Raw genomic sequence first — 24,842 nt, forward strand, 5'->3', positions numbered from 1 at the left:
GTTATGTTTATTTTAAGAGCAATGGGATGAACCACAGACTGGGTTCATAGATATCTTCGTTATTGAAGAAATTCAAGTCCAACCTTTGTGGAAATCTTATGATGTAGTGCCAACTCAATGAGCCGATCTCGGACACATGTATCAATAGGCCTAAGCCTTTCAAAGGAGATCGGGTGATGACGCTCACTTGCTCACCTTGAACTGACATTGACAAATACTGTTTTGATGTCTTTACAAGCTTTGTTTAATTCTCATAAAAGAAGTCCAAACGTTACTGGGGCAACCGGTATGTCAAGACCTTACCAACCCTCCGAACACGACATGTCATTGCCATGTGTGAGAACACGTTTACATGTACAAACCATACGGCCGTTTTCAGGGCTAGCATTTATACCAAAAGCGACTGTAGCGTACCGGTACTTTCAGCTGTAGATTTGGGGGGGGCTGTTTAAAAAAAGTGGCTCTCTTTGACTGACTGTAATTAAATTGATCATGGAGGCTACCGCCATGCTTTAATATTTAGTTGTTTTCGATGTCATTGTAAACTATGGACTCTGCCTGCAGTTCTGTAAAATACAGTGTACACACTTTTCTCAAGGATACATCGTACCGGTACTGACTCATCTCTTGCTAAGTCACGACCGAAAATGGCTCACTTTCGCGATGTCATTGCATCATAAACACTTGTTAGTAATATAGTTTATGACAACCACGAAGTTTTCATTCTGTGTGCACGCCAATATACATGTAACAGTTACTCTAAGCGTACACATGGTTTGTTTACATCGTAATTATTCTCGTATGCACAGCAAATGTTTGACCAGTTTACACCTCTGCGCGTCACTGAATGATTGACAATTGTTTGAATTGCGGAACGACTGTTCCCTGGGGGCCATTTCCTTTGCTACGAAAGCGATTTTTCCCCTAATCGTCGTAATTTTAAAATACTTTGTGAAACTTTGCGGATACCTGTATGGCCTACGTGTTTATGAAGCAGTCTATGTTTATGGTATTCCAATAATGTTTGTTTCAGAATCGCTTCGGCTGATTTTCACGGAGCGGTCTACCTTGCTGTCGCCAGTTGTCACTCAAGCACCATTATGAATTTTCGATGAGTTAGGGGGTGTTTTATACACCACACCGGGGTTTAAGCCTTTTATGACATAGTACCATGTGAATTAGGTGAAAATACCTGTAGGTTTAGGTTCAATACCACTTTTCACTAATTTAGCAGATGTGATAGGCTTGGCAGGATAAGTTGTCTGTCACTAGTTGCATACATAACTTGATTCAAGCACAAGAAGACAAGAGTATTCTACATCGTGGCTTGTGCCAAGGACCATCTACATCAAGTTGTATTTTCCATATTTACACTTATTGAAAGATACTGATTCTATTTTTTTTTGTCAGGATAAAGAGTTAGGTCTTGATGGCGATACAGAAATGGAGCAAGGTACGTACTCATCTACATTTCCTCTCTCCCAATATTTGTGTCGTATAAGATTAGCTCCAACAGGGAAACTATAGGCATCTATTGTCAATCAGAGTCCCAACACACAAGGAATTTTGCCAGACAGGAACAAGGAATAATAATGCTTGTGCAAATTCACATTGGTTGTGATATTTCACAATATGGCAGGAAGAATCTTTTGATATTGATACCTTTTCTAGAATCTGCACCTGGTTGGACATACCTGGTTGGTCAAAGATGGCAGTTCTAGCCATGTGTTTCAATCCCCTTTGCAATAGACTGCAATTATGTCCATGTTCACATTAAAAACACAGTATGACAAAGTAAATATTCACAAATAAAGTTATTTGTGCACAAAGTTGTTCATGCTTGATTTTTTTTAGAGCTGGTAAATATCAAAATGCTGTCAGTGTGAGAATGAACTTGATCTTTTGTAATCAAAGTTGAGAGCAGTTCACAGACACAGATGTGGAAATAGTAGCTAGTGAAATAATACAATGTTTTGCTTTGAAGCATTGGCATATAAAGACGAACTAGACATATTGTCTAAATCTCGGTGTTGCCAACTCTGTCGGGTGCACATACCTGGTTGTTGACATACCAGGTATGTCAACAGCTTAGCGGTAACATGAGTCGAGCATAAAGCAATCAACTCTTCAAAAGTTGAAACATTGTCTAGCAAACTGTAAGACGTAGTCTAAACAACACCACCACATATGTCCAAGCACTGTCCAAGTCTTATCACTTGCTTTCAGGCGTACTTGTTTTGACTAAATCTGACCAGCTGCAAGACAATGTATGAACTTTGGCAGAATTGATTTCTCTGTGGTCAACTGGAATTACTGCTCGGCAGATAATTACACGTGACAGTGTTGGCAACACCTCGATTTAGACAATGTGTCTAGTTCGTCTAATGCCAATGCTTCAAAGCAATTCACTGTAATAGGTTCATGTTGAGAGTGGTCCACAGGCACACATGATGGAATAGTGGCTAGTGAAATAATAATAGGTTAACGTTGAGAGCAGTCCACAGACACACATGAGGGAATAGTGGCTAGTGAAATAATAATAGGTTAACGTTGAGAGCAGTCCACAGACACACATGAGGGAATAGTGGCTAGTGAAATAATAATATGTTCATGAACATCTAGGATATTTTCTGTCAGTTTTGAGATTTGGAAATGCAGCAAGCAATGTGTTTTTCATCATCTGGAAGAAATAACTTACTAGTGTGGTGAATAAATGGCATGGGGAGAGAGTATTGTTATGGGGGGAACAAGGAGAGGGAAGGAGAGTGTAGAGTGGGCCAAGGGCAATGGAGAGGGGGAGTGCAGATGGGTCTAGGGCAATGGAGAGGGGAAGAGTATACTGTAGTGCGGGTCAAGGGCAATGGAGAGGGGAGGAGAGTATAGTATGGGTCAAGGGCAATGGAGAGGGGAGGAGAGTATAGTATGGGTCAAGGGCAATGGAGAGGGGGAGTGTAGATGGGTCAAGGGCAATGGAGAGGGGAGGAGAGTATAGTATGGGTCAAGGGCAATGGAGAGGGGAGGAGAGTATAGTATGGGTCAGGGGCAATGGAGAGGGGGAGTGTAGATGGTCAAGGGCAATGGACAGGGGGAGTGTAGATGGGTCAAGGGCAATGGAGAGGGGGAGTGTAGATGAGTCAAGGGCAATGGAGAAGGGAGGAGAGTATAGTATGGGTCAAAGGGCAATGGAGAGTGCCCACGTGTTGCCTGTTTGGTGTCCGCTTACACTATGAACGCCGCCATATCTTGGCATCCTTTTAAAGGGCGGCTTCGCCTTTAAAGCTGCAATTTTCAATCCCAGGTTCTCGCATTAGTGCAGTTCTCCTCCCAGTCAAACAGTTGGTCAGTACGATGTTTGATTTTGATAACATTAATTACACAAACTGATCTCAACCTTTTGGCGCCTTTTGCTAATCCTGCAAACAGACTTTATACAAGCATTTGATTGACGGTCAGTTCAAATCGCCAACGGTCATTGATTGCTCACCAGCAACGCTCGAATTTCCAAAAAAATCATCTTCCAGTAACGGTAGAATTTGAATATAACCACAGAGTTCAATCGACAGCACCTTCACGCTGACCGCTTGGCAGTCTGTCTGCGTTTTTGCGGCCGGAAAAAACTAAAAAGTGGCATTTTCTGGAGCGTGTGCCTGCGTGTTGCCTGTTTGGTGTCCACTTACATAAGAACGCCGCCATAGCTTGGCGCCCTTTTAAAGGGAGTCTCTGCCCTTAAAAGCACATATACCAAATTTTTTGAATTTTTTTTTTTTTAATTAATCCTACTACACTTCTGCTCCGAGAGTGTTCAATTGGAGGTGGAAATACTTTTTCGGTTATGTTTTTCAAAACTATCAAAGTTGCTTGTAGAAATCCCAAAGGAGAAATCATTGTGATTTTTCTTCCATAATGAATACCTATGGTCCATGAAACTCTTATTCCAATTCCAAACAAAGGTGTAATTATTTTTCTAGATGTGATTGTCAGAGTTCTCCAACTGAACCAACTTTTTTGTTACAGACATGAGCAATGTTCCAACAAAGTGTGTAGCCAAGGACACAATTGTAGACATCAAGTAAGTGAATGATTTACAGTATGCATACTCTCTGCTTCATCTTCTAGCTCTACTTTGTAAAATCTTGTCCACTCATATCCCATAGCTGGACAGACTTCTGTCAGCAGAGGATAAAAACCACTGATGATGTGTTAGATTGGCTTGATATCTGTGTAACCTCCATAAATGTAATCTCAACAAATGTAATATCAACCACAGTTGTATTAAAATCAACCACAAATGTAATAAAACAGTCAACCATTAATGTAACAACCCGCAACCACAAGTGTAATAAACAAATTAACCATAAATGTAATAAAACTCAACCATAAATGTAATAAACTTAAACTTGTATTTGTGATTGATTGTTTATCAATGAGTGAGTAAATAATAACTTTAATAAGACTAGTGTAATGTTATTACATACTTTCCTGAAACTAGGTTTCCTTTCCGAAACACTGAATAGAATACTTTGAGAACACTATCAGAATACGGCGAGGTACTGATCAAACCTTTAGATAATGGAAGTGGAACAGCAGTTCTAGCCACTGATAATTACATAATAAGGAAGCGTCAAAATAACTCGTCAACCGGTGATACCACACAAAGTTTATGACAGATGACTCAGAACAAATAACATAGAAATATAAAACCTTATAACAGAAACTTACGACACAAAACATGTTGACGAGAACATATATTTCAATCTAGTAAAAAACAATACGAACACTACCTTGAACACAGTAGAACAAAATTAGACATCCTGGCATCCCTAGTGAAGGAACAAACTTCAAGTGGTACAACATAGGAATACAGACACTCTATTGATTATTCCACACAATTTATCCACTGAAGACGAATTTGAGGCGACCGATTAAGAAAGTACCGCAAATTTTCAAAAAAATGGCGTTAAAGGATCGTAGTGTTATACAGTCTCCTCCACTCTGGAGTAGAGACTGCACGGACATTCACATTACAGCTGTGTCTCGCCATGGCCAATCAGTTCTGTACACAAAACAGGGAAACGTAAAATACACTTTCAAAATATACTAAACGCAACAATTAAGATATGAATAATGTGTGGAGTTGCTTTCCTTATTACACATATAAATATCTTATTGCTAATACCTCAATTGCAACGATAAAATAGATTTATTACGTTTATGGTTGACAAGTATTACATTTATGGGTGATTTGATTTATTACATTTATGGTTACCATTTATTACAATTGTGGTTGATGTTTTCATTACATTTATGGTTGATTTTTGTTACATTTATGGGCTATATTACATTTATGGGTGCACTTTATTACAATTATTGTTAATGTTACATTTATGGAGATTATTACATATATGGAGGTTACAATCTGGAGAGTTTACCGTTTATAGCGCCCCTTTTCTATATGTGTGTACTACATATCACAAGTTGTCATTTGGATCAAATAGTGTCTGTTATCTGTTTAGTTTATCATCATCCACACATATATACCTACTTCCACACATCAACACAACCTCTATCTGTCTCTGTCACTTTCTCTGTATGTCTCTTTCTCTTTGTATATATATATATATATATATATATATATATATATATATATATATATATATATATATATATATATATATATATATATATATATATATATATATATATATATATATATATATATATATATATATATATATATATATATATATATATATACATATCACATGAACTGGCCTGTATCTCCCCCTGTGTGACGTACACCAGCACAGATAAGAAATCCATATTATCCCTGTTGTATATCATCAACCGTAACTTTTTTCCTGCAATGGAACCATTCATACATGCACACCACGACACAGACCAATTTGTTGTGATCGATGCCGTGCTCTCATGGCATTTTTACAAAAAGGTGACCCGATAAATCCAGATATGGAAACATAGAAGGCATGTCCCACGAAATTTCAAGTCGATAAAGCTTTAGCTATTCCCGAGAATCGAATGAGGATACCGTAGATTGTTTTAATAGCTCAGTAAGGCTCAATGTTGACGTCATCGTTCCTGGCGATCGCCAAGCAACATCGTACCTGGCGATCCCGGTTGGCGACAGACCCGAAAGATACACCTCAATGTAAGTTCAACTTAATAAATGAGTACCATTTGATCTTCGGGAAAGCAACATAGATCGAAATCAAACCTGCAGCGTAAGGCTGTAGTGAAGACATAAGCTGTCGAGCTGTAGCCTTAACTCTGCAGTGCAGCGCTGTAGAATCCGATGTATTTCGAAAGTTGACTTCCACAACACTCACAACAGAACAGAGTTCCTGTCAAGTAACAAAATTAGGATGTACCTACAAGCAATATATGTGTCACAGCAAACATCAAAGTCCATAAGACGAAAACATTGACAACCAAGATGGCCACTGGCTGAAACTAGTGATGGCAGTGCTGCGCTCACTACAAGCGTATACACTCTGCGTGTCATCGATCGGAATCTTTCAGGCTCGCCAAGGTCGTAAACTTGTGATATTTTAAAAGCCACGCAATCTCTAAGAATGATAACTACTGTTTCAATCATGTCGTTGCATTAACTTCATAAATATCATTGTAAATATTCCAAATATAAACTCAAAATACTATGGCTATCCTACGCTAGCACGGTGAAAGCTATGTCCGCCGATAGCCGACTTGTCTTGGCATCTGGCCAGTGCGAGACGATGATTTACACGCGCATGTGACTGAATACTATTTGATGTATCAAAATTTCAGCTTAATCAGATTTATGAATGAAAGTATACCTTTAAACATTTTCACATCTCCTTGGTGATGGGTCGCGTTACTCATTAAATGAAAGTAATCCTCATAAATAAAACACAAAATCGCGACAAAAATCATGCAAGTTGTTACAATACAGTACGTTTCACCTAGGTACCGCAACTCAGCGTATGAGATGGACACAATCCATGTACAAAACAAACAATTAGCTTGGGTATCACAACACATTTGAAAGTCACCAACTCATTGATTAATTACAGTAAACCAGCATGGGGCCGCCGCTCTGTCTAGACTGAGAGATACACTTGATCTACAATGTGTGGCTTTTTAGTTAGTTTCTTTTGAGAATACCTTCACCACTTGAACTCTTAGCTGAAATTGTAAAAGAAACAGTTACATTGTAGATCAAGTCTAGTCAACTGTTTATCTCTCAGTCCAGACAGCGGCTGCCTGGTGAAATGCACTGTAATTTTGATCCATCCATATCGAAGAAAAATAAGTAGACTGTTCATGTGATAAATATATAATCCAATGGAATTTTTCTCTGTTTGACGTCATCGTATACTCGTGTTTTTCATGGAGCCACACAACTTCTCGCCTTCGGCTCAAAGTTATATGGCTCTGTGAGAAAAACTTGTATACGGAGACGTCAAACAGACAAAAATACCATATATATATATATATATATATATATATATATATATATATATATATATATATATATATATATATATATATATATATATATATATATATATATATATATATATATATATATGTCTGTGTGTGTGTGTGTGTGTGTGTGTGTGTGTGTGTGTGTGTGTTGTTTCATGTCTAGAGCCATAACACTGATATTCCTTAACTGATCAAAATTGATTCAACTACAGTGCAGATTTTCTAGACAAAAATTGCCTTGCAAAAATATGGAGACCAAAGTAACTTCTCACCCATTGTTTAAAATCTATTTGGCTTTCATATATATGGTGGCAAAAGTTTCTGAAACCCTACCAACTAATTGTCACTAGGTACTTTGTCATCAAGGAAGAAAAGACTTGTTCTCCAGAGAGCCTAACATTGTTGACATTTGATCTTTGATACCAGACCTTGCTGACATCTTGATAATTGCTGTTGTTATCACTTCATTTATCAACTGTATCACATCTATACATTGCAGCATTTCCTTTAGGGTACATTCGATGGTAAAATATACTGTCAAGTTGTTTGAAAAGGACATTGTTCTCTCTTCTTACAAGTGAATGTTTTACCATCCTGTGCAATCTGAATGAAAATGAAGATATCCATGAAATCGTGTCAAAAACTGTTATTATCAATGCTTAATCATATTTATCACTGTTAAGTTTTACTCTGAATATTAATAGCTAAATAACACACTAATGTCCAGTGTCTTTTATTTTATCCAGCTGTCCAGTTATTTTTATTGACTTTGAAGGAAGATCTGATGGTGAATCAATGAGAAAAATTATTTCTATCATGAAACCAAAACAAGTTGTAAGTTAATCTTCATTCTCCTAATTATTAATTCCGCACTTGTCAGATTAAAGGCAATTGCAGCACTTTTCCAACTCTTGTAATGTTTGAAAATGTTTTCCTGTATCACTAATTGTTAACATAAGCTGTTACCTATTAGTGCATTGAAGGATAACTACATCCTGTTGTTTATTCGAAAGGAAAGATGATTTTCATTGATTAGAAACCACTAACTCTTACAGTAAAATTTTGCCTGTTCAGTAGCCTCAGCTCTAAAATGATTAAAACATGCACCAAAAGTTTTACAAAGAGCAAGGCAAGACTCAACATATTTAGGGAATCTTTGTAAATCATGTAGTATTTGTGCACACTTTTGGTAGTCTGTCTCTTAGTGATACTGTAGTTTAGGATTTTTCACCGAACAGCATTGACAAAGTGAGGAATCGGCGTAATTAAGGTCCCTCTCAATGGTTCTTTGACACAACATATCTACCCATCGAAAATGACAGTAAATTTACCTTGAAAAGATGCAAACCAGTGTATTGGTTATGTCTGCTTGAAATCCAAATTTAAAAATATGCTAGAAAACTATGAAGAGTTTTATATTGACATTGGTTACAGATTTTAGTTCATGGAACCCCAGAAGCCACTGAGTCATTTGCTGAATACTGCAGGACGTCAGCGGGTATCACCAAAGTAATGACTCCAAAAGTCAAAGAGACAGTAGATGCAACCATGGAAAGCCATATCTTTCAGGTAAGGGCGACATTTGTTATTTTTGTGTTTCTCATCTCCCGACCGACCGACCGTAAATTTCAGCTCCGACATGAAAATAAAAAAAAACTTTTTTATTTGCGCTGCCTCTGAGGTGATCATCCTAGCAACAGCACCACCATCATCAAATTGTGAGATTTCAGCGACTCAGACTGAAAGGACAGAGAGCACAGAACACTGAACTGAAAGACAAGCAATTGCAGTGACTGAATGGACAGAACAATGAACTGAAACAAGTACACGTTTTTTGTACTTAAAAATTGTAGAGACTGAATGGAAAGAAAATTGAACTGAAACAAATACAATTTTTTTTTTGGTCCTTGTTTTTTTTTATTTTGACCACCCACCCTGCCCGAGTATTTCTCTGGAGATGAGAAACAAAAAAAAAAATAAAAGGGTCACCCTAATGTCAAAAGCAAGTCACATTCACAATGAGTCATCTCTTTTGTAGTAAAAATTGTTCCCTACATTATCTTTGTGCCACCAAGAATAAATTACCCATTAAAAATTACTGAAATTAATTTTACCTCTCAAAGATGCAAACCCGCATGATAGTTACACAGAAAATTTTTTGTTCAGTATTTTAATGAATCCTGATTGGTTATTGTTAGTTTGTTTACACCATGTTTATTGTTTCCATAGCACTATAGTTATTCTTCCGACATGTGGAGAAGCTACCTTTATTGTCCCTGGCTCCAAAATCTGAGTTTCTGGCTCAATAACTCAAGTAGCAAGTAAAGGTTGTGTAACAAACATATTTGTTTGTTTGTAATTTGTTTGCTCCTGCACAACTTGTAGGAGAATCATGTCTATGATGACTCACTGATTATACTACAAAAGCATGTACATACAGGACTCGAAATTAACTTTTTCCCCTGGTAGTCCTCTTGGGCTACCATTTTCTGAAGTTGGTAGCCCAGTGACAATGACTGGTAGCCCATACATATTTTAGTTTAGGGATATTATTTTCATTAACCAGGCAAGAACAAGCAATTTTTCAAGATTCTGCCCATAAAGTGAATTTTCTAGTCATTTGATGTGAATACTTACACACTTAATACCCAAAGGAAACAGGTATAGCCCCTCCCCCCCCCCCCACAAAAAAAAAATGTTTCTGTCCTTGACATTCAGCAAAAGTGATGCGGCGACGCTGTCTTCTTTTTTTCCCCTTTTTTATTCTTAACAATGCTGGTTTGGCACTATTGATGCAACAGTTATTGTCTTTTATCACAGGCTGCATAATAATTCAGTTTTCTGTTTAGCATTTCTGGACATGCAAACACAGATATCAAGGATAGCTGTAGTAATTAGCATGTAACCCCAAAAAATACCATGACGCGCAGGTTCTGAAATGACGCACGCGGTGACCAGAAACAATCTTAGTTTTTGGCCTAATTGACAACAGTGATACTCAAAAGTTTGGTGCACTATTCACAACTCGTTTCATTCTCAAAGTTGTAGGAAAATTTTGATAGTCTTCATGACAATGACCACGACCTTCTCAGCATGTTGAGACTAGACATACTGTAGCAGTGCTAAAATAGACCATGGGCTTTCTGTAGGGAGGAGGCATATTGTCCGTGATTGATACATTATGCAATAATACAAAATTGATACAAAATGCAATGATAATGCGTTTTCATTGGCCATCATTTCCTGTGCCTGTTATCCAAGTACATCAGTTGAGCTATTGAAACTTTGTTGCAAAGTACCACTGCACGATTGTCTTGTAATTTGCAGTATAACAAAGTCATAGTCAGGCCAACTGGATTTGACTGCTATTTAGCTCGTCCCAAAGTGACAGACCTGGCATGACACGCCAAGTACTGACTGAATTTTATGTCCCAATCTTTGGTAGTCTGTGTGGGCCACCATTTCATGGATTTGGTAGCCCAAGGGAAACATTGGTAGCCAATTGATGCGGGACTACCAATAATTTCGAGCCCTGACATAGAAATATATAATATACTTGAGAAGAGTGGATCTGTTATCAATGAGAACAAATAATGGAATTTATACATGTGGCATGTTGGTGAAGGAATATTTGATGCCACACTCACCACTTGTAGATTGGTCAAATTTGCAGAGTGACCCCAGACTTATAACATTGATTATAAAAGACAGTGGTCTAAAGTTTCTTGCAGGAAAATTGAGCAAAAGTTAACATTTTCAGTTTTGATGTGTGGACTTTATTATTATAAACCAGCTTCTATAAAATTCAACTAATATATCTAGGTATGACTTTACAGTAATCTCATTGCCAAGGGTTTTTGAAATGCTAAAATTACTAGATCTCTGTTGTGAGATGTTCTATACAGAGCAGATACTGTCAGTGTGCAAGTAGAGGAAAATCTTCCCATGAAGCCAATGAGAATTTTTTCTATTTCACAAAATTAAATGATTACTGTATGGAAATAAATCTTCACAGAGTGTTAGGCCAAGAAAAATAAAAAGTTTGTTTCTCATCCTCGCACACGTCCATTTTTTCTGCTCATGAGGAAATAAAAAATAAATGCAAAAATACACGACAATAGTGCATAACACAGTGCTGTATAAACAGAACCGTAAACAAAATAATTGACACTAACATTCCATTCAGAACTGCACACATATGTCACTGTTATATTACGCTGTCAAAACTGTACATTGCTGCATTAAAAGTTAAACTGCAGAACTGTTGCTATACAAAAATAATAAGACAACACTGCTGTGCATTTATCTCTGCATACATTCCTGTGCTGTTTTCATGTTTTTTCTGCATTCTTATCGATTGAAGAATAAAAAACAAATTGAGAGTAAAAACCTGTGTCACCGCATGATTTTTAGCTCATATTTGGTATGTATATAAATACCAAAAAGAGCTTATATGGTGAGTCAGTGGCGTCTGTATGTATGTGGGTATGTAATGTGAGGATCACACTCAAAAGCTCCCATACCGCCAAAGCTACCATCTCAGTATTTGGTGTACAGGTAGATGCAGGGGTTGAGATGTGACGTTGTTCAAATAAACATGTCAGTGTCAAAAATGTGCAAATGAGGTAAGGAAAAGGGAAATCCTGCAAATGTGAGGGAGTGGTGGCATGCCAATGACTGAAACAGGCTACTCCACTGACCTTGAGTCATTTCCTGTCATTGTTTATGAACTGTTGCATATTAACAGACCTGCGCAAACTAAGAGGGACTAGCTGTTTCTGCTATGCATGTTGCTAAAGTTGACCTCCAGTACCTAAAGTTTCAGACCTTATTTACTTTTGTCATTCTTTTTGTCATTCTTGTTTTTCTGGTTAGCTCACATTTGGTTATACCAGCATGAGTTTATCGTATGAGCTGAAGTTGATAGCGTCTGTATGTATGTGTGTATGTATGTATGTATGTAAGTATGTACGTACATTCGTACAGTATGTCCGTCAACATCAAAAACACGCAAACCGCTGCAAGTTTCAGCTTGGTATTTGGTGTGTGGATGCATCTTGGGCTATAGATGGGATTTTGTTCAAATGAAGTCTGCATTGCCAAGATTATGCAAATGAGCTTACAAAATGTGAAAATGGTCAAGAATTAATATCTCAAGAACTGCTGTTTTGATTGCTTTGAAAATTTGTGTGCAAGTACCTCAGGTAAACCTTATACAGTTTTACCATACTCGTCCGAGTATAAGCCCCTGCTCGTGTATAAGCCCCCCTTCTGATTTCAGAGGATTTTAGAAAATGCATTACATCCGTGTATAAGCCCCTACCCTAGTGTAATTCAAATACAGAAAGGTTAGGAGAGTATATTTGGTCATTTAACTTGGTAAAATTACTTTTAGATAATAAAGAAACTATTAAAAGATGTTAAAACAATGGGAAACTGGAGTTCCCTAGACAGCATCGTAAGGAAAATGACACGTTTTCCCAGTATTATCTTGATTCTTTGACCCTGCTCACCCCCGTCGCCTAAATAGAAAAGTCCCACTCACGTCTGCCATTGTTTATTTTCATTCACGGCCACGATGTTTTCATGCTAAAAACATGCAGTTGCTTTTGTTTGTAGCAATTATCCTTTCATTTGTGAAGACTTTTTCTGGTGACTATTACAATTTTCACTGCTATGTTGTTGTTTTCACAAGATGTAGACAGTTTGATACTGGAATATTGAGGTGCCTTTCCGTGTAGGCAATGCATGCCTGTTCACATTACTGTTGATCAGCTGCATACACAACGTCTTTGTTTCAAGTTTGGGGTTTTTTCCAACGCTGAAATTTCACCAAAATGTCACTTCTATATTCAGAGATTGTACAATCAATTTCTTTGGATGTGTAAGTCGATTTTGAAAGCGATAGAAAGATCGAGTGGTGTTGAAAAAAATTGTGCATACAATTAGCATAAATTAAGCATCCATGCCAGATAACATGGGGTTGCTCGAGTATAAGCCCCTCCCCTAGTTTTGCCGTCGTTTTGTGTTGCCGAACCGGGGCTTATACTCGGACGAGTACGGTATGAATATTGTGAAGATATCCTTAATTTTGTATTTTTACTGAATTTTTTGGTGATTTTTCTCATTTTCAGTAAAAATTCTTCTTCTCTGAAACCACCAGCCCAATTGCTCTCAAATTTGGGTTGGATCTTTGCGAGGATGTTACGCTTCTAATTTGTTGAAATCATGACAAATTTGGGAAAATTACTATTTTGGAGCAATTTTGTCATTTTTGGTCAAAAAATCTTAAACAGCATTTTCTTTTTAAAACACCTGGACAGACAGCTTTTGTATTTGGTACACAGACGTACAGAGATGACAATAGTCAGATATGTGGAAATTGTACTGAAACATACAAATTTGTATTTTTAAGACAATATTGTCATTTTTGCTCAAGAAAACTTGGTCTCAAAATTACTTGATTGATAGCTTTGTAATTTGGTATAAAGTCCCGAGGGATGTTATCAGATACATTTTCTGCTTAAAGTGTCGGGAAACCCCCAAATTTGTATATTTTAGGAAATTTTCTCAGTTTGTGACCTTAAATGACCTACACCAACCCAGGATATGTTGTGAGACAGTTTTGAAGGCTGTGAACATAATTTTGTCATATTTGGTATCAATTTGTAGGGAAATTTGATCCAGAAAACAAAGCTTACCGGTAGGTGAATTTTTTCATTGCAGACCAATTTTTGCAACTTTTCTATGTAAGACACACAAGAACTGATGAGAAATTTGGATCTGGGTAATTCCAGATGTTGTAATCACCATCCACAGTGGAAGGCATTTCACCATCTGTAACTCACTTAAGTGCTGTTTACATTAGAATGATAACAACACTCATGGCATTAATTAAAATATCTCCAAGGTTGTAAATATATTTCCTGTCATCTGGCATTATGTAATACCAAGGGATGGAACATTTGATATTCAGGAGGGGGTAGGGTCTAGAAGATTGATGAGGTAGCATTACTTTTTTACCGGATCCCTTGTACATTTATTTACCCACTCCCACCTTTTCTTCTTATCAAACCTTCTCTGTCTATTTTTTGTTGACGACATTTGCTTATGTATTTAGGATCTGCTTGTCCCATTGCTATAGAAGTTGATATGCATGTTCCTAAAGATGACCTCCAGTACCTAAGTTACAGACCTTATTTGCTTTTGTCATTCTTGTTTTTCCTGGTTTAAATATTTCTCGAATGGACCAATTCAAACCGAATGTGAGCACACTGTCCTTGACGGTATTTTTCTCAGTTTGTTACCTCAAATGACCTACACCAAACCAGGATATGTTGTGAGACAGTTTCGAAGGCTGTGAACATAATTTTGTCATATTTGGTATCAATTTGTAGGAAAATTTGATCCAGAAAACAAAGCTTAGGTGAATTTTTCATTGCGGACCAATTTTTGCAACTTTTCTATGTAAGACACACAAGAACTGATGAGAAATTTGGATTCAGGATAATTCCAGATGTTGTAATCACCGCCCACAGTGGAAGGCATTTCACTATCTGTAACTAACTTAAGTGCTGTTTACATTAGAATGATAACACTCATCGCATTAATTAAAAAATCCCCAAGGTTGTAAATTCATTTCCTGTCATCTGGTGGAACATTTGATATTCAGGAGGGGGTAGGGTCTAGAAGATTGATGAGGTAGCATTACTTTTTTACCAGATCCCTTGTACATTTTTTTACCCACTCCCACCTTTTCTTTTTATCAAGCCTTCTCTGTCTATTTTTTGTTGTTGACATTTGCATATGTATTTAGGATCTGCTTGTCCCATTGCTATAGAAGTTGATATGCATGTTCCTAAATATGACCTCCAGTACCTAAGTTGGAGACCTACATTTGCTTGTGTCATTCTTGTTTTTCCTTGTTTAAATATTTCTCGAATGGACCAATTTAAATCGAATGTGAGCACACTGTCCTAGACGGCATTTTTTAAATATTTCATGTTGTTTTTCTGGTTGTACTTTGCAGAAATCATTGTCATAACATCAACGTAGAATTTTCCTGCACTGAACAGATAGAAACAACATTTATTGTTGATCTTTGGTAACCATACTGGTATGTACCAATTCTGATCAAATGTGAGCGACACCTTATCATTACGGTATTTTTGAAATATGCCTAGGATGAGAAACAAACTTTTTATTTTTCTTGGCCTTGTGTATACTTAACAAAAGCAAATGTAAAGTAAAAACAAAGTTGGTCTAAATGGTGCAACTTGGTAAAGTTAAGTAATGAAAATGTAATGAATTTGCTCTAATCTATTCAGTCTTGTTATTTTATTTTAGGTGAGGTTAAAAGATGCGTTGGTGAGTTCTTTGGAATTTTCTAAGGCAAAGGATGCAGAGTTAGCTTGGATTGATGGTCAAATTGAAATTGGTGTTACATCCATAGATACTGGTGCAATGTTAGAGGAAGGTGAACTTACTGAAGATGGTGAAGAAGCCGTTGTACACAGAGAAAGTGGTAATGTTGCCAACTTATATGTTGCTTTAAAAGTCTCTTTCCTTTTAGCGATTTGTTCAAACAGATATGAAATTACCAGTATTTAGCTCCTGAGCTTGTATTTGAGAAACATACCACTCTTGTATGTTTGCGTGTGTGTCTGTGCAGTATCGGAAGATTGGCCTTTCAGTCTGGAATCAAACTTAAAGGTCCGGTGGAATGCCCATGTTGCATAATCACAAAAATACAGTTGATGGTCTATAAAACTGTCACATTCATTTCTTTTTTCGTTTAGCGCGCGTGATTATGAAATATTGCAATAGAAAAATGCAATGTGGGCGTGTCCCCCGAGCCTCTCCAGTCGACTTTTTTCGGCTTTCCGAAGTTTGCCCGACGCCGTATCTCATAACGGGAAGTAAGGTATTTCACACCTCCGTAAGCTCCCCGCGTGGGGTAACTTCTAGGATTTCCGCTTACATGATCAGGACAGTGTCCTCCTTCACTATGGGAAGACGTTGTTCTTTTGGTGGCTGTGACAGCGGCAAGAACGTGAACGGCTCAACTGTAAACTTTTTCAAGTTCCCGTCAAGTGTTTTGAGTGTTTGAACCGTAATATGCTTGTCTCTTCTGGTTCTAACGATCGGCTGAGCGTGCCTCGCTACTCGCTACACAGAAGGTTGGTTGGGACCGCGATGCAAACCAACTGCATAAACACCAACACTGAACGTTGAGACTACCATTAAAACGAACAACAATACGGAACGTAGAGATCGCGATACAAATCATGGAGGTTGAGTCCTCCATGATACTAATCGACAGCAACACGGAACGAGTCGTTGGGACGGCGGTTAAAATGAAAAACAACGGGGAATACCGGACCACGAGGACCGCCATGCAAATCGACCGCAACATGGAAGCATCTAGACCGCAATGCAAATCAACTGCAACACCGAACCTTGTGGCCTTGATTTAAATGCGTATATGTCTGCTATGTATAGCAAAAGTTTGAATTCTCGTGAGCGAGCGTTCCTATGCCTGCTGTACACTAGACAAACTGACGTCAAATTTATCGCGAGGGCTCGATTGCGTGTGCCTAAGTTTCAATTCTCGCGAGAGCCATTTGTGCATGCTGTACACTAGACAAGGTTTACACTAGACTAAATGACGTCAAGTCTCTCGCGAGACTTGGCTTCATTGCAAATGCGTACGACGGAAAGAACGCAATAATACAGAAGTAAATACAGTTTTTGCGAATCGCCGAGAGAGAATCGCAGATCAACAAAAGACTAAAAGAAAGCCACGTTTTTTCTTTATTTTGCCATATTTTTTAAACAAAAATCACTTTCGCCACTGTGGCGAATTAGGATCGATTTTTATCGCCACTTCGGATTTCGATTCGCATTGGCGAACGTGGCAAATGGGCAGCGCGAACACTGTTTTGTTAGCGGATACCGGGCAGAGATAAGGCGGCGTGGGACCGCTATTCGATGTAAATGAACACACCTGTGACGTCACAGACGGCCAACCATGATCCCAGCTGAGGGCGTGACCTGAGTGTCGCAAAATGACCCCATGAAAGCCGCGCACAGAAATATCAAAAAAATTAACACTCGCGCGTACTTTTAGGTTGCAATTCTGTTGCGAGTGTAATAGTATTGCCCCCCTGGAAGATATTCAGTCACAAGAACGGGACCATTTCACCAGACCTTTAAGTTTAGATTCTATTCAGGAATAGAGAAAAATTGACATTTTTTTACTTTGTATAATTCTGCACGATAATATGTTTTTTGAGTCTGAAGTGATACACTCCAGAACATGAATGCAATAGAGAACCATACATGTTCCTAGCAGACTATGTCACGCTCTGTTATTTCTGAGTTTCTACATTTACAGTTATTAAACACCTATTATCTAGTCATAAGGGCTATAGCGCCTGCTCATTACCCTTAGGGGCCATGCGTTGCAAGAAACACATCGCTATTCCCCGAGGCCGTGGTGTGTGTTTCTGTAACACACGGCCATGAAGGGTAATAAACGGGTGCTGTAGCCTGAATAAAGACCAGGTTATAGGTGTTTTATAACACATCACACGCTCATGTTGTATTTTGTTATGATTTTTAATGTGTTTTGATATTATGTACGGCAACAATCCATTATGATACATTTACATAACGATTTCTCCACAGCGGTAACAGTTGTACCTCTTTCTTCAAAAAATATCCTAAGCTTACCTAGCAACATCCTTGGTTGCACTTGAATCTTTTTTGTTGATGAGCTTCTCAAGTTCCTACAGTGTTGGAATAGATAATCTTTCTGTTTTAGAGAGGCTCATCATTCACCCTGGGTGCACATCATCCGCCATTGTTTCAAAGCTGCAGATGACACTATGGTCACCTGACCGGGCACTTTTCCAAATTTGTACAAAACTATTTCCCTAGGAAAATAGTTTTTCAAAATTACCCTCTTTGTCAATTCTGTGGGGACTAGACATATCTATTTTCCCGTCACATGACGTATTCTTGGAAATCGCTACACAGAATGAGCATGTGGCATGTTATAAGTGGAAATATAATATTTTATGTTTATAAGATCCTCTTGCTCTATCAGTCTACATAGTTCCTTTTCTTTAATTAACATCATTGAGAAACAAAATATTGGTCAAAAGCAGCTCTTTCAAGCACATTTGGACCAACACTTTTCATCAAAAACTGTTATTTCTGATTGTTTTCAGAACCTAGTGAGAAGAAGAAAGAAAGCAAAGGAAGTGATTCAGTTGCTACACTTGAAGGACTTCCTCCTAATGAAGTATGTTACATGCTTTATGTTTTAATTGTTACGTGAAAGAAAACGAACAAAAGGTGAACTCAGCAATTTTCCCCTATTTATACTCAAGTGGCAATATAAGAGAATATAAGAACAATCTAGAACTTCTATTGACATGCTAAACACTGTTTTAAAATTATCTCCCTTACACAACTAATTAAATTTCCAGAACATTCCACACATGACTAATTGAATTCAAGGTCGTGAGGTCTGAAGGAATGACCTTGAGAATGTTCAAGACTAATTAAACTCAGGTCATGATGAGTGTGGGGAAAATGACATACATAATATATAAACCTATTGACTACCTAGTATGCTAGAAGTTTCCAGTGTCTTAACAACATTCTGTATTCCTTGACATTAACTTCCTAACAACTGTTTTACGATATTATTTCAATGTGAGATCCACAAAAAACACAGACATGGCCCTCATGTCATACATATGCATGTTGATTGGTATACCACAGCAGGAAGCTCACTTAGCCAATGTCATGAATTTGCTTAGGTGTGCTTTTGTGGGCTTAATATCCGATTCCAACTGAGTGTTGGACATATGTGCCTTGTTCTCTGCTACAACAATTTTGCCCTGAAGGGAATTTTTTGGATGTTAAAAGTTTCATCATTTATATTCATTTTCTCTGGAGTTTAATGGACATATAATGAGCTAAAATGAATCACTATTTCTCAAAAAGTGATGCTTATTGGCCAAGTTTGACATAATAATAATAATAATATTTATTTCTTACACGCACTACACATACGTCTCAGTGCGATTTACATATTTTAAAAAAGAAACAAACAAATACTAAAAACCAGCAACAGCAATAGAAGAAAACGAAAACAAACAATGTCAAAATCTGTCAACACCTGTACCATTCTCGTACATTAAACAAAAGACGGTGATAAAAAAATTTAAACAAATTAATTGATAAAAATAAAATAAAACAAAAGACAGTGATAAAAAAAAACATTATGAAAGCAGCAGAATACATTAAAAAGTCCCAGTTAAAAAATCCCAGTTAAAAAGTCCCAGTTAAAAACCATACAGAAGATGATCCTAAAAACTCAATCACAAATAGCACTGATTAAAAAGATGAGTTTTTAAAAGACGTTTAAAACAGTCAACAGATCTGGCGTTGCGAATCACTGGCGGCAGCGAATTCCACAGAGCAGGTGCACAAACAGAGAATGCTCTCTGCCCATATGCCTTATTAAAGTTTCCATGAGGTGGCACCAACCGCAAAGAGTCAGCTGATCTGAGATCTCTCACTGGGGTGTAAATTTCAAGCAAATCAATTAAATAAAGTGGTGCGAAGCGATGAATGGTTTTATAGGTAGTTAACAAAATTTTGAATTTGATGCGAGCACCAACAGGCAGCCAATGCAGATCAATAAGAACAGGTGTGATGTGATCGAATTTCCGAGTCCGTGAGACGAGACGAGCCGCAGCATTTTGAAGTGATTGCAGGTGATCCAGCCGAGTCTTATTAACACCATACAGGAGACAATTACAATAATCAAGCTGAGACGAAATGAATGCATGAACCATCTTTTCCGTTGTAGGTTTGTCCAATAATGGGCGGATCTTGCCAATTCTAGATAGTGCGTAGAAATCTTTCCTGCAGACATGGTTAATATGATCAGAAGCAGAACCGTCGTTGTTGAGTTTAACACCAAGATTGCAAACTGAAGTGGACGGGGCAATATCAAACTCGCCTATCCTAAGGCTGGAAATTTTCACTGCATCTGATCTCAGGCGTGACGAAAACTGAATCACCTCTGTCTTATTGTCATTGAGAATCAACATATTGGATCTCATTCACCTGCGAATTTCATCTACGCATATCTCAAGAGAAACTCGCACTTCATCAGGTCTCTTGCACACAACATAAATCTGCGAGTCATCCGCATACAACATATAGTTGAAGTCGTGCTTGACAATGATGTCTTCAAGTGGCGATGTATACAGTGTAAAGAGAATTGGTCCCAAACCAGAACCTTGGGGGACGCCAGCTGGTGATGTAAATGAGTCTATCTTTACACGCTGATTACGATTGTTGAGATAGGATCTGAACCATGATAGAGCTTTACCAGTGATGCCAAAACGGAATTGAAGTCTGTGAAGGAGTACATCATGGTCAACCGTATCGAAGGCAGCAGACAAGTCCAACATGATAAGGAGAACATCTTTCTTTTCGTTGAGAGCGAGCATGATGTCATTATGAGCTCTGTAGACTAAAATACCATGTTCACATCCAGCAAAGTCTCTTGTTAAATGTCCTCACGGTTTTTTTGTGGCATTTAGGGTTGAAAGCATGATACTCTGTTCTTCACAGATCCATGCTAGTAATTTTTAGCTCCTCAGTTTTATATACTGAGGAGCTATTAGAATACAATTTTTTTTGACAAAATGTCACATGACCTCGATGACCTTTGACGTCAATTTCACAAATACTACTGTAGCCTTTCATCTTTTTTGCATATTTATTTCTCTATTGCCCCTGTGCACCGAGATGTCTCGTAACCCGGTCATCGCTGCTTTGCAGCTATATCTCATTCTGCTTTTAAAATACCAGCAAGTCAAGGTTTTTATTATAAACCATTACACACTGACAAATTAAACACTCTGCAAACAAAATATATGAATTTATCAGTTGTCATCATTGTAAACAAAAGTCAGGAATTTTTCCAAATTAAAGATCCATTAGCTGTTACTTTGGTCATTTTTGTATTTTGTTTGTTCTGTGTATCATCTGCAGGTTCTGGTTTGAATCCCTGAACCATGGAGAAATTCCTAATATTTAGCTTATAAATATACCCTGCATGAGTATAATCTGCATTGTTATTGTTTAAATTTTGTATTCAGGTCCGGACTAGAATACATTTATCAACAATAACAATGGTCATTCCACATATACAGGCTGTGTTGGCAAGCAAGACACCGGGCATTGGTCATGATGATCAGATTATAGTAAAATTCTGTAGTTGATACAATGAAACAGAGTAGTGAAAAATAAGTCAAAAGTTACAGCTAATGTCCCTTTAAAGTTACAGTTTTCACATAAATTAGACGGTTTTAAGCTCACATTAGCCATACATATATAGACCAAAGAGAGCTTATCTGATAAGTCAATTAGTCTTTGTGGATAAAACTCTGAGAACTTATTGTTTTGGTCATGTCCGTCTATTCATCTGTCCGCAAGCTTTTCTAAAAGATGCCAGGATTGATTTCTTTCAAAGTTGTACAAGGACATAAACACTGTATAATACATATGCATATTTGATATGATTCACGATACAATCCAGTATTGCTTCCAGACAGCCATTTTGTTTCAGTATTTTCATGTCTAGAACCCAAACTAAGACGTGTATTGACTGATTTGTGTCAAAGCTGCTACAAGAACATGATGCAATCCACAATGGCTACCACACCACCATTTCATTTCAAATTTCTTATGCCAAGAGTGTAACCAAGATGTACCTTGACTGATATTTGTAGACAGACTAATAGGCATGGTCTCATCTGGGGATACAACTAGCCACTGTTAGGTGGTTTCTGGGGATACAACTAGCCACTTTTAGGTGGTTTCTGGGGATACAACTAGCCACCGTTATGTGGTTTCTGGGGATACAACTAGCCACCGTTAGGTGGTTTCTGGTGATACAACTAGCCACTGTTTGGTGGTTTCAGGGGATACAACTAGCCACCGTTAGATGGTTTCTGGGGATACAACTAGCCACTGTTTGGTGGTTTCTTGGGATACAACTAGCCTCTGTTTGTTAGTTTCTGCAACACAAAGGGCTTTACCACATAAAGATTTGCAACTGTCAGTTGTGTTAATATTTAGTTTACCTCATTCTTTTCATTGTCAGTATAAGTCTCCATTCATAGATTTGTGCAATTTGTCAAGCCAATGTTTCTCAAATGTCTGGATGTACTAGTGCGTTTATCCCCAGCGCACCCAGGTCCTGTTTCATTTGTGGATGACGCAGTCTCGATCATTTGAAATTTGAAAAGTTTCTGTAAGAGTTTGAAAGGGAAATGTTTGTTGGAAAAGATATCCCTTCTGGGATTTACGCCATAATCAACTGTGTTTCAAAGTTAGATCTTGCATGAATGTATACACTCTTTATGAATTGTGCAATTCTTTTCTCAGGCACCCGGTCATATCCAAGTCTTCATCAATGAACCCAGATTAATGGAATTGAAACAAGTGTTGTTAAGACAAGGAATACAAGCAGAATTTGTTGGTGGTGTTATTGTATGTAACAACATGGTTGCAATCAAGAGGGTAAGAATCCATTACCTTAGATGACATTTTGAATCATTGTCCTCTTCACAGTCCCTTCATCATCTCTTGCATGGAAATGCGATTAGTTTCTTTATAGCAAGCCATTACACTATGATTCACAGCTGTTTAATGAGCAATATATGGTGCAAAGACTAGGGTAACTTCCTATTGGGATTGTCCTGCATGTAATTTTCAAGGAATAGTCCAACTATGTCAGTAGCCTTACTATAAAAAGTCAGAATACCATAATTGGCCATGGTATGGAATTTCATTGCCTTGTATTTAATTGTCTACCAAGAAATGACTCATGAAATACACTGTAAAGGAGTTTTGCAACTTTCTGTAAGTACTAAATGTGTATCTTCAATTTTTTTCTAGAGTGAAGCTGGATTAATTTCCCTTGAAGGCTGCTTGTGTGAGGACTACTTCAAAATCCGGGAGTTGCTGTATGAGCAATATGCCATAGTGTGATATTAGATAACATAGTACATCAATTATAATGAAGACATTCCTCATTCCAGATTTCAAGTCAAGTATACGAAGTGAAGTTTCTGAAACAAGATTATATTTTGGTTTGTTTGAGGGTATTCAACATGTCACCATTCTTTCTTGTGTCTTGCTAAGAAATAAGACAGAGTGTGGTAATAGGAAAATTGCCACTTGTGTACACTGTTGGCAGATTTTCTTGGCTGTTCTACTATTATTCTCTTTGATTTGATATTGAGTTCATTAGTTTGGAGTAAATATTAACAATTTTAGACAATATTTGCCCAGTTCTTTTCTTCTCTCCCTGTTTTTAGTTTCAATATCACAATGGTATGTAAGTGTATCCATGCCCATTGTCCTAATACAGAATGTATCCATCACTGTATGTATGATTGTATGTGTACATTTATATGTGTATTGGTATGTGTATCAGTGCATATGTATGTATGATTGTCCTCTATGTGTATTGGTATGTATATCAGTGCATATGTATGTATGTATGTATGTACGTATGTACTCTGTGTGTTGGTATGTATATCAGTGCATATGCATATACTCACATACGGTCAATGTCATTGCAATCTCCACCAGTTCATATGACTTCTGTTGGTGTCATTATATTATCTTAAAATTTTTTTTGAGCTTGTACAAAATAGCCAAAAACTTACTGGAGCCCATGGGATAACATTATTGGACTTTGCAACAAAAATATCAATATTTTTAGGGCCCTTCGAATTTTTTTATGTCAGCAATGGCAGCCATTGCATGTGTTTACTTTATATACTTGCAAGTTGCAAATGTAGTTCGCTAGCATTCAAAAACTGATGTTCAATTTGCATATCTCAACGTTGACCATCAAATACCAAATAGGCAGATGGATTGATATTAATTTAACCCATAAAGTAATGGTTGATACATATATATATAAGTCTTGTAACCAAAAGATTATTTCAAATTACATCAAACATGTACAGTGTAGTTTTCCAAACAGTATGAATAAAAGCAAATGGAAATAGAAAACTCTGGCAATCTTGCATATGATTTCTAACATCGTAACATACCAATCTTTATGTGTGTATACAGTATATATTGAAATGTGTATACAGTATATATATATGATTCAAGATGCATGAAACTAAAGAAACAAATTTTATAATTACTTTGTACTTGAAGTAATTTGATTTATGTTATATATATATATATATATATATATATATATATGAGTTTTTCTAAGAGAGTATATCTCAAATGTG

The 24,842-nt window shown here is 37.3% G+C and overlaps 1 protein-coding gene across 2 annotated transcripts in view; it reads left to right on the plus strand.

Moving 5' to 3' along the window:
- The window catches only part of LOC139150525 (cleavage and polyadenylation specificity factor subunit 2-like), an 86,459-nt gene extending 61,850 nt beyond the window's left edge, over positions 1 to 24,609 (plus strand). For both annotated transcript variants that reach the window (XM_070722948.1, XM_070722949.1), the window contains exons 12-19: positions 1,411 to 1,453; positions 4,015 to 4,069; positions 8,232 to 8,319; positions 8,920 to 9,054; positions 15,832 to 16,009; positions 18,720 to 18,793; positions 22,969 to 23,103; positions 23,482 to 24,609. In XM_070722948.1, coding sequence (XP_070579049.1) covers positions 1,411 to 1,453; positions 4,015 to 4,069; positions 8,232 to 8,319; positions 8,920 to 9,054; positions 15,832 to 16,009; positions 18,720 to 18,793; positions 22,969 to 23,103; positions 23,482 to 23,574 — 801 coding nt within the window. In that variant the 3' untranslated portion in view covers positions 23,575 to 24,609. The remainder of the gene's footprint in view (positions 1 to 1,410; positions 1,454 to 4,014; positions 4,070 to 8,231; positions 8,320 to 8,919; positions 9,055 to 15,831; positions 16,010 to 18,719; positions 18,794 to 22,968; positions 23,104 to 23,481) is intronic.
- The last annotated feature ends 233 nt before the right edge of the window (positions 24,610 to 24,842 follow it).

This window comes from Ptychodera flava, chromosome 14 (genome assembly GCF_041260155.1).
Source record: "Ptychodera flava strain L36383 chromosome 14, AS_Pfla_20210202, whole genome shotgun sequence".
NCBI lineage: Eukaryota > Metazoa > Hemichordata > Enteropneusta > Ptychoderidae > Ptychodera > Ptychodera flava.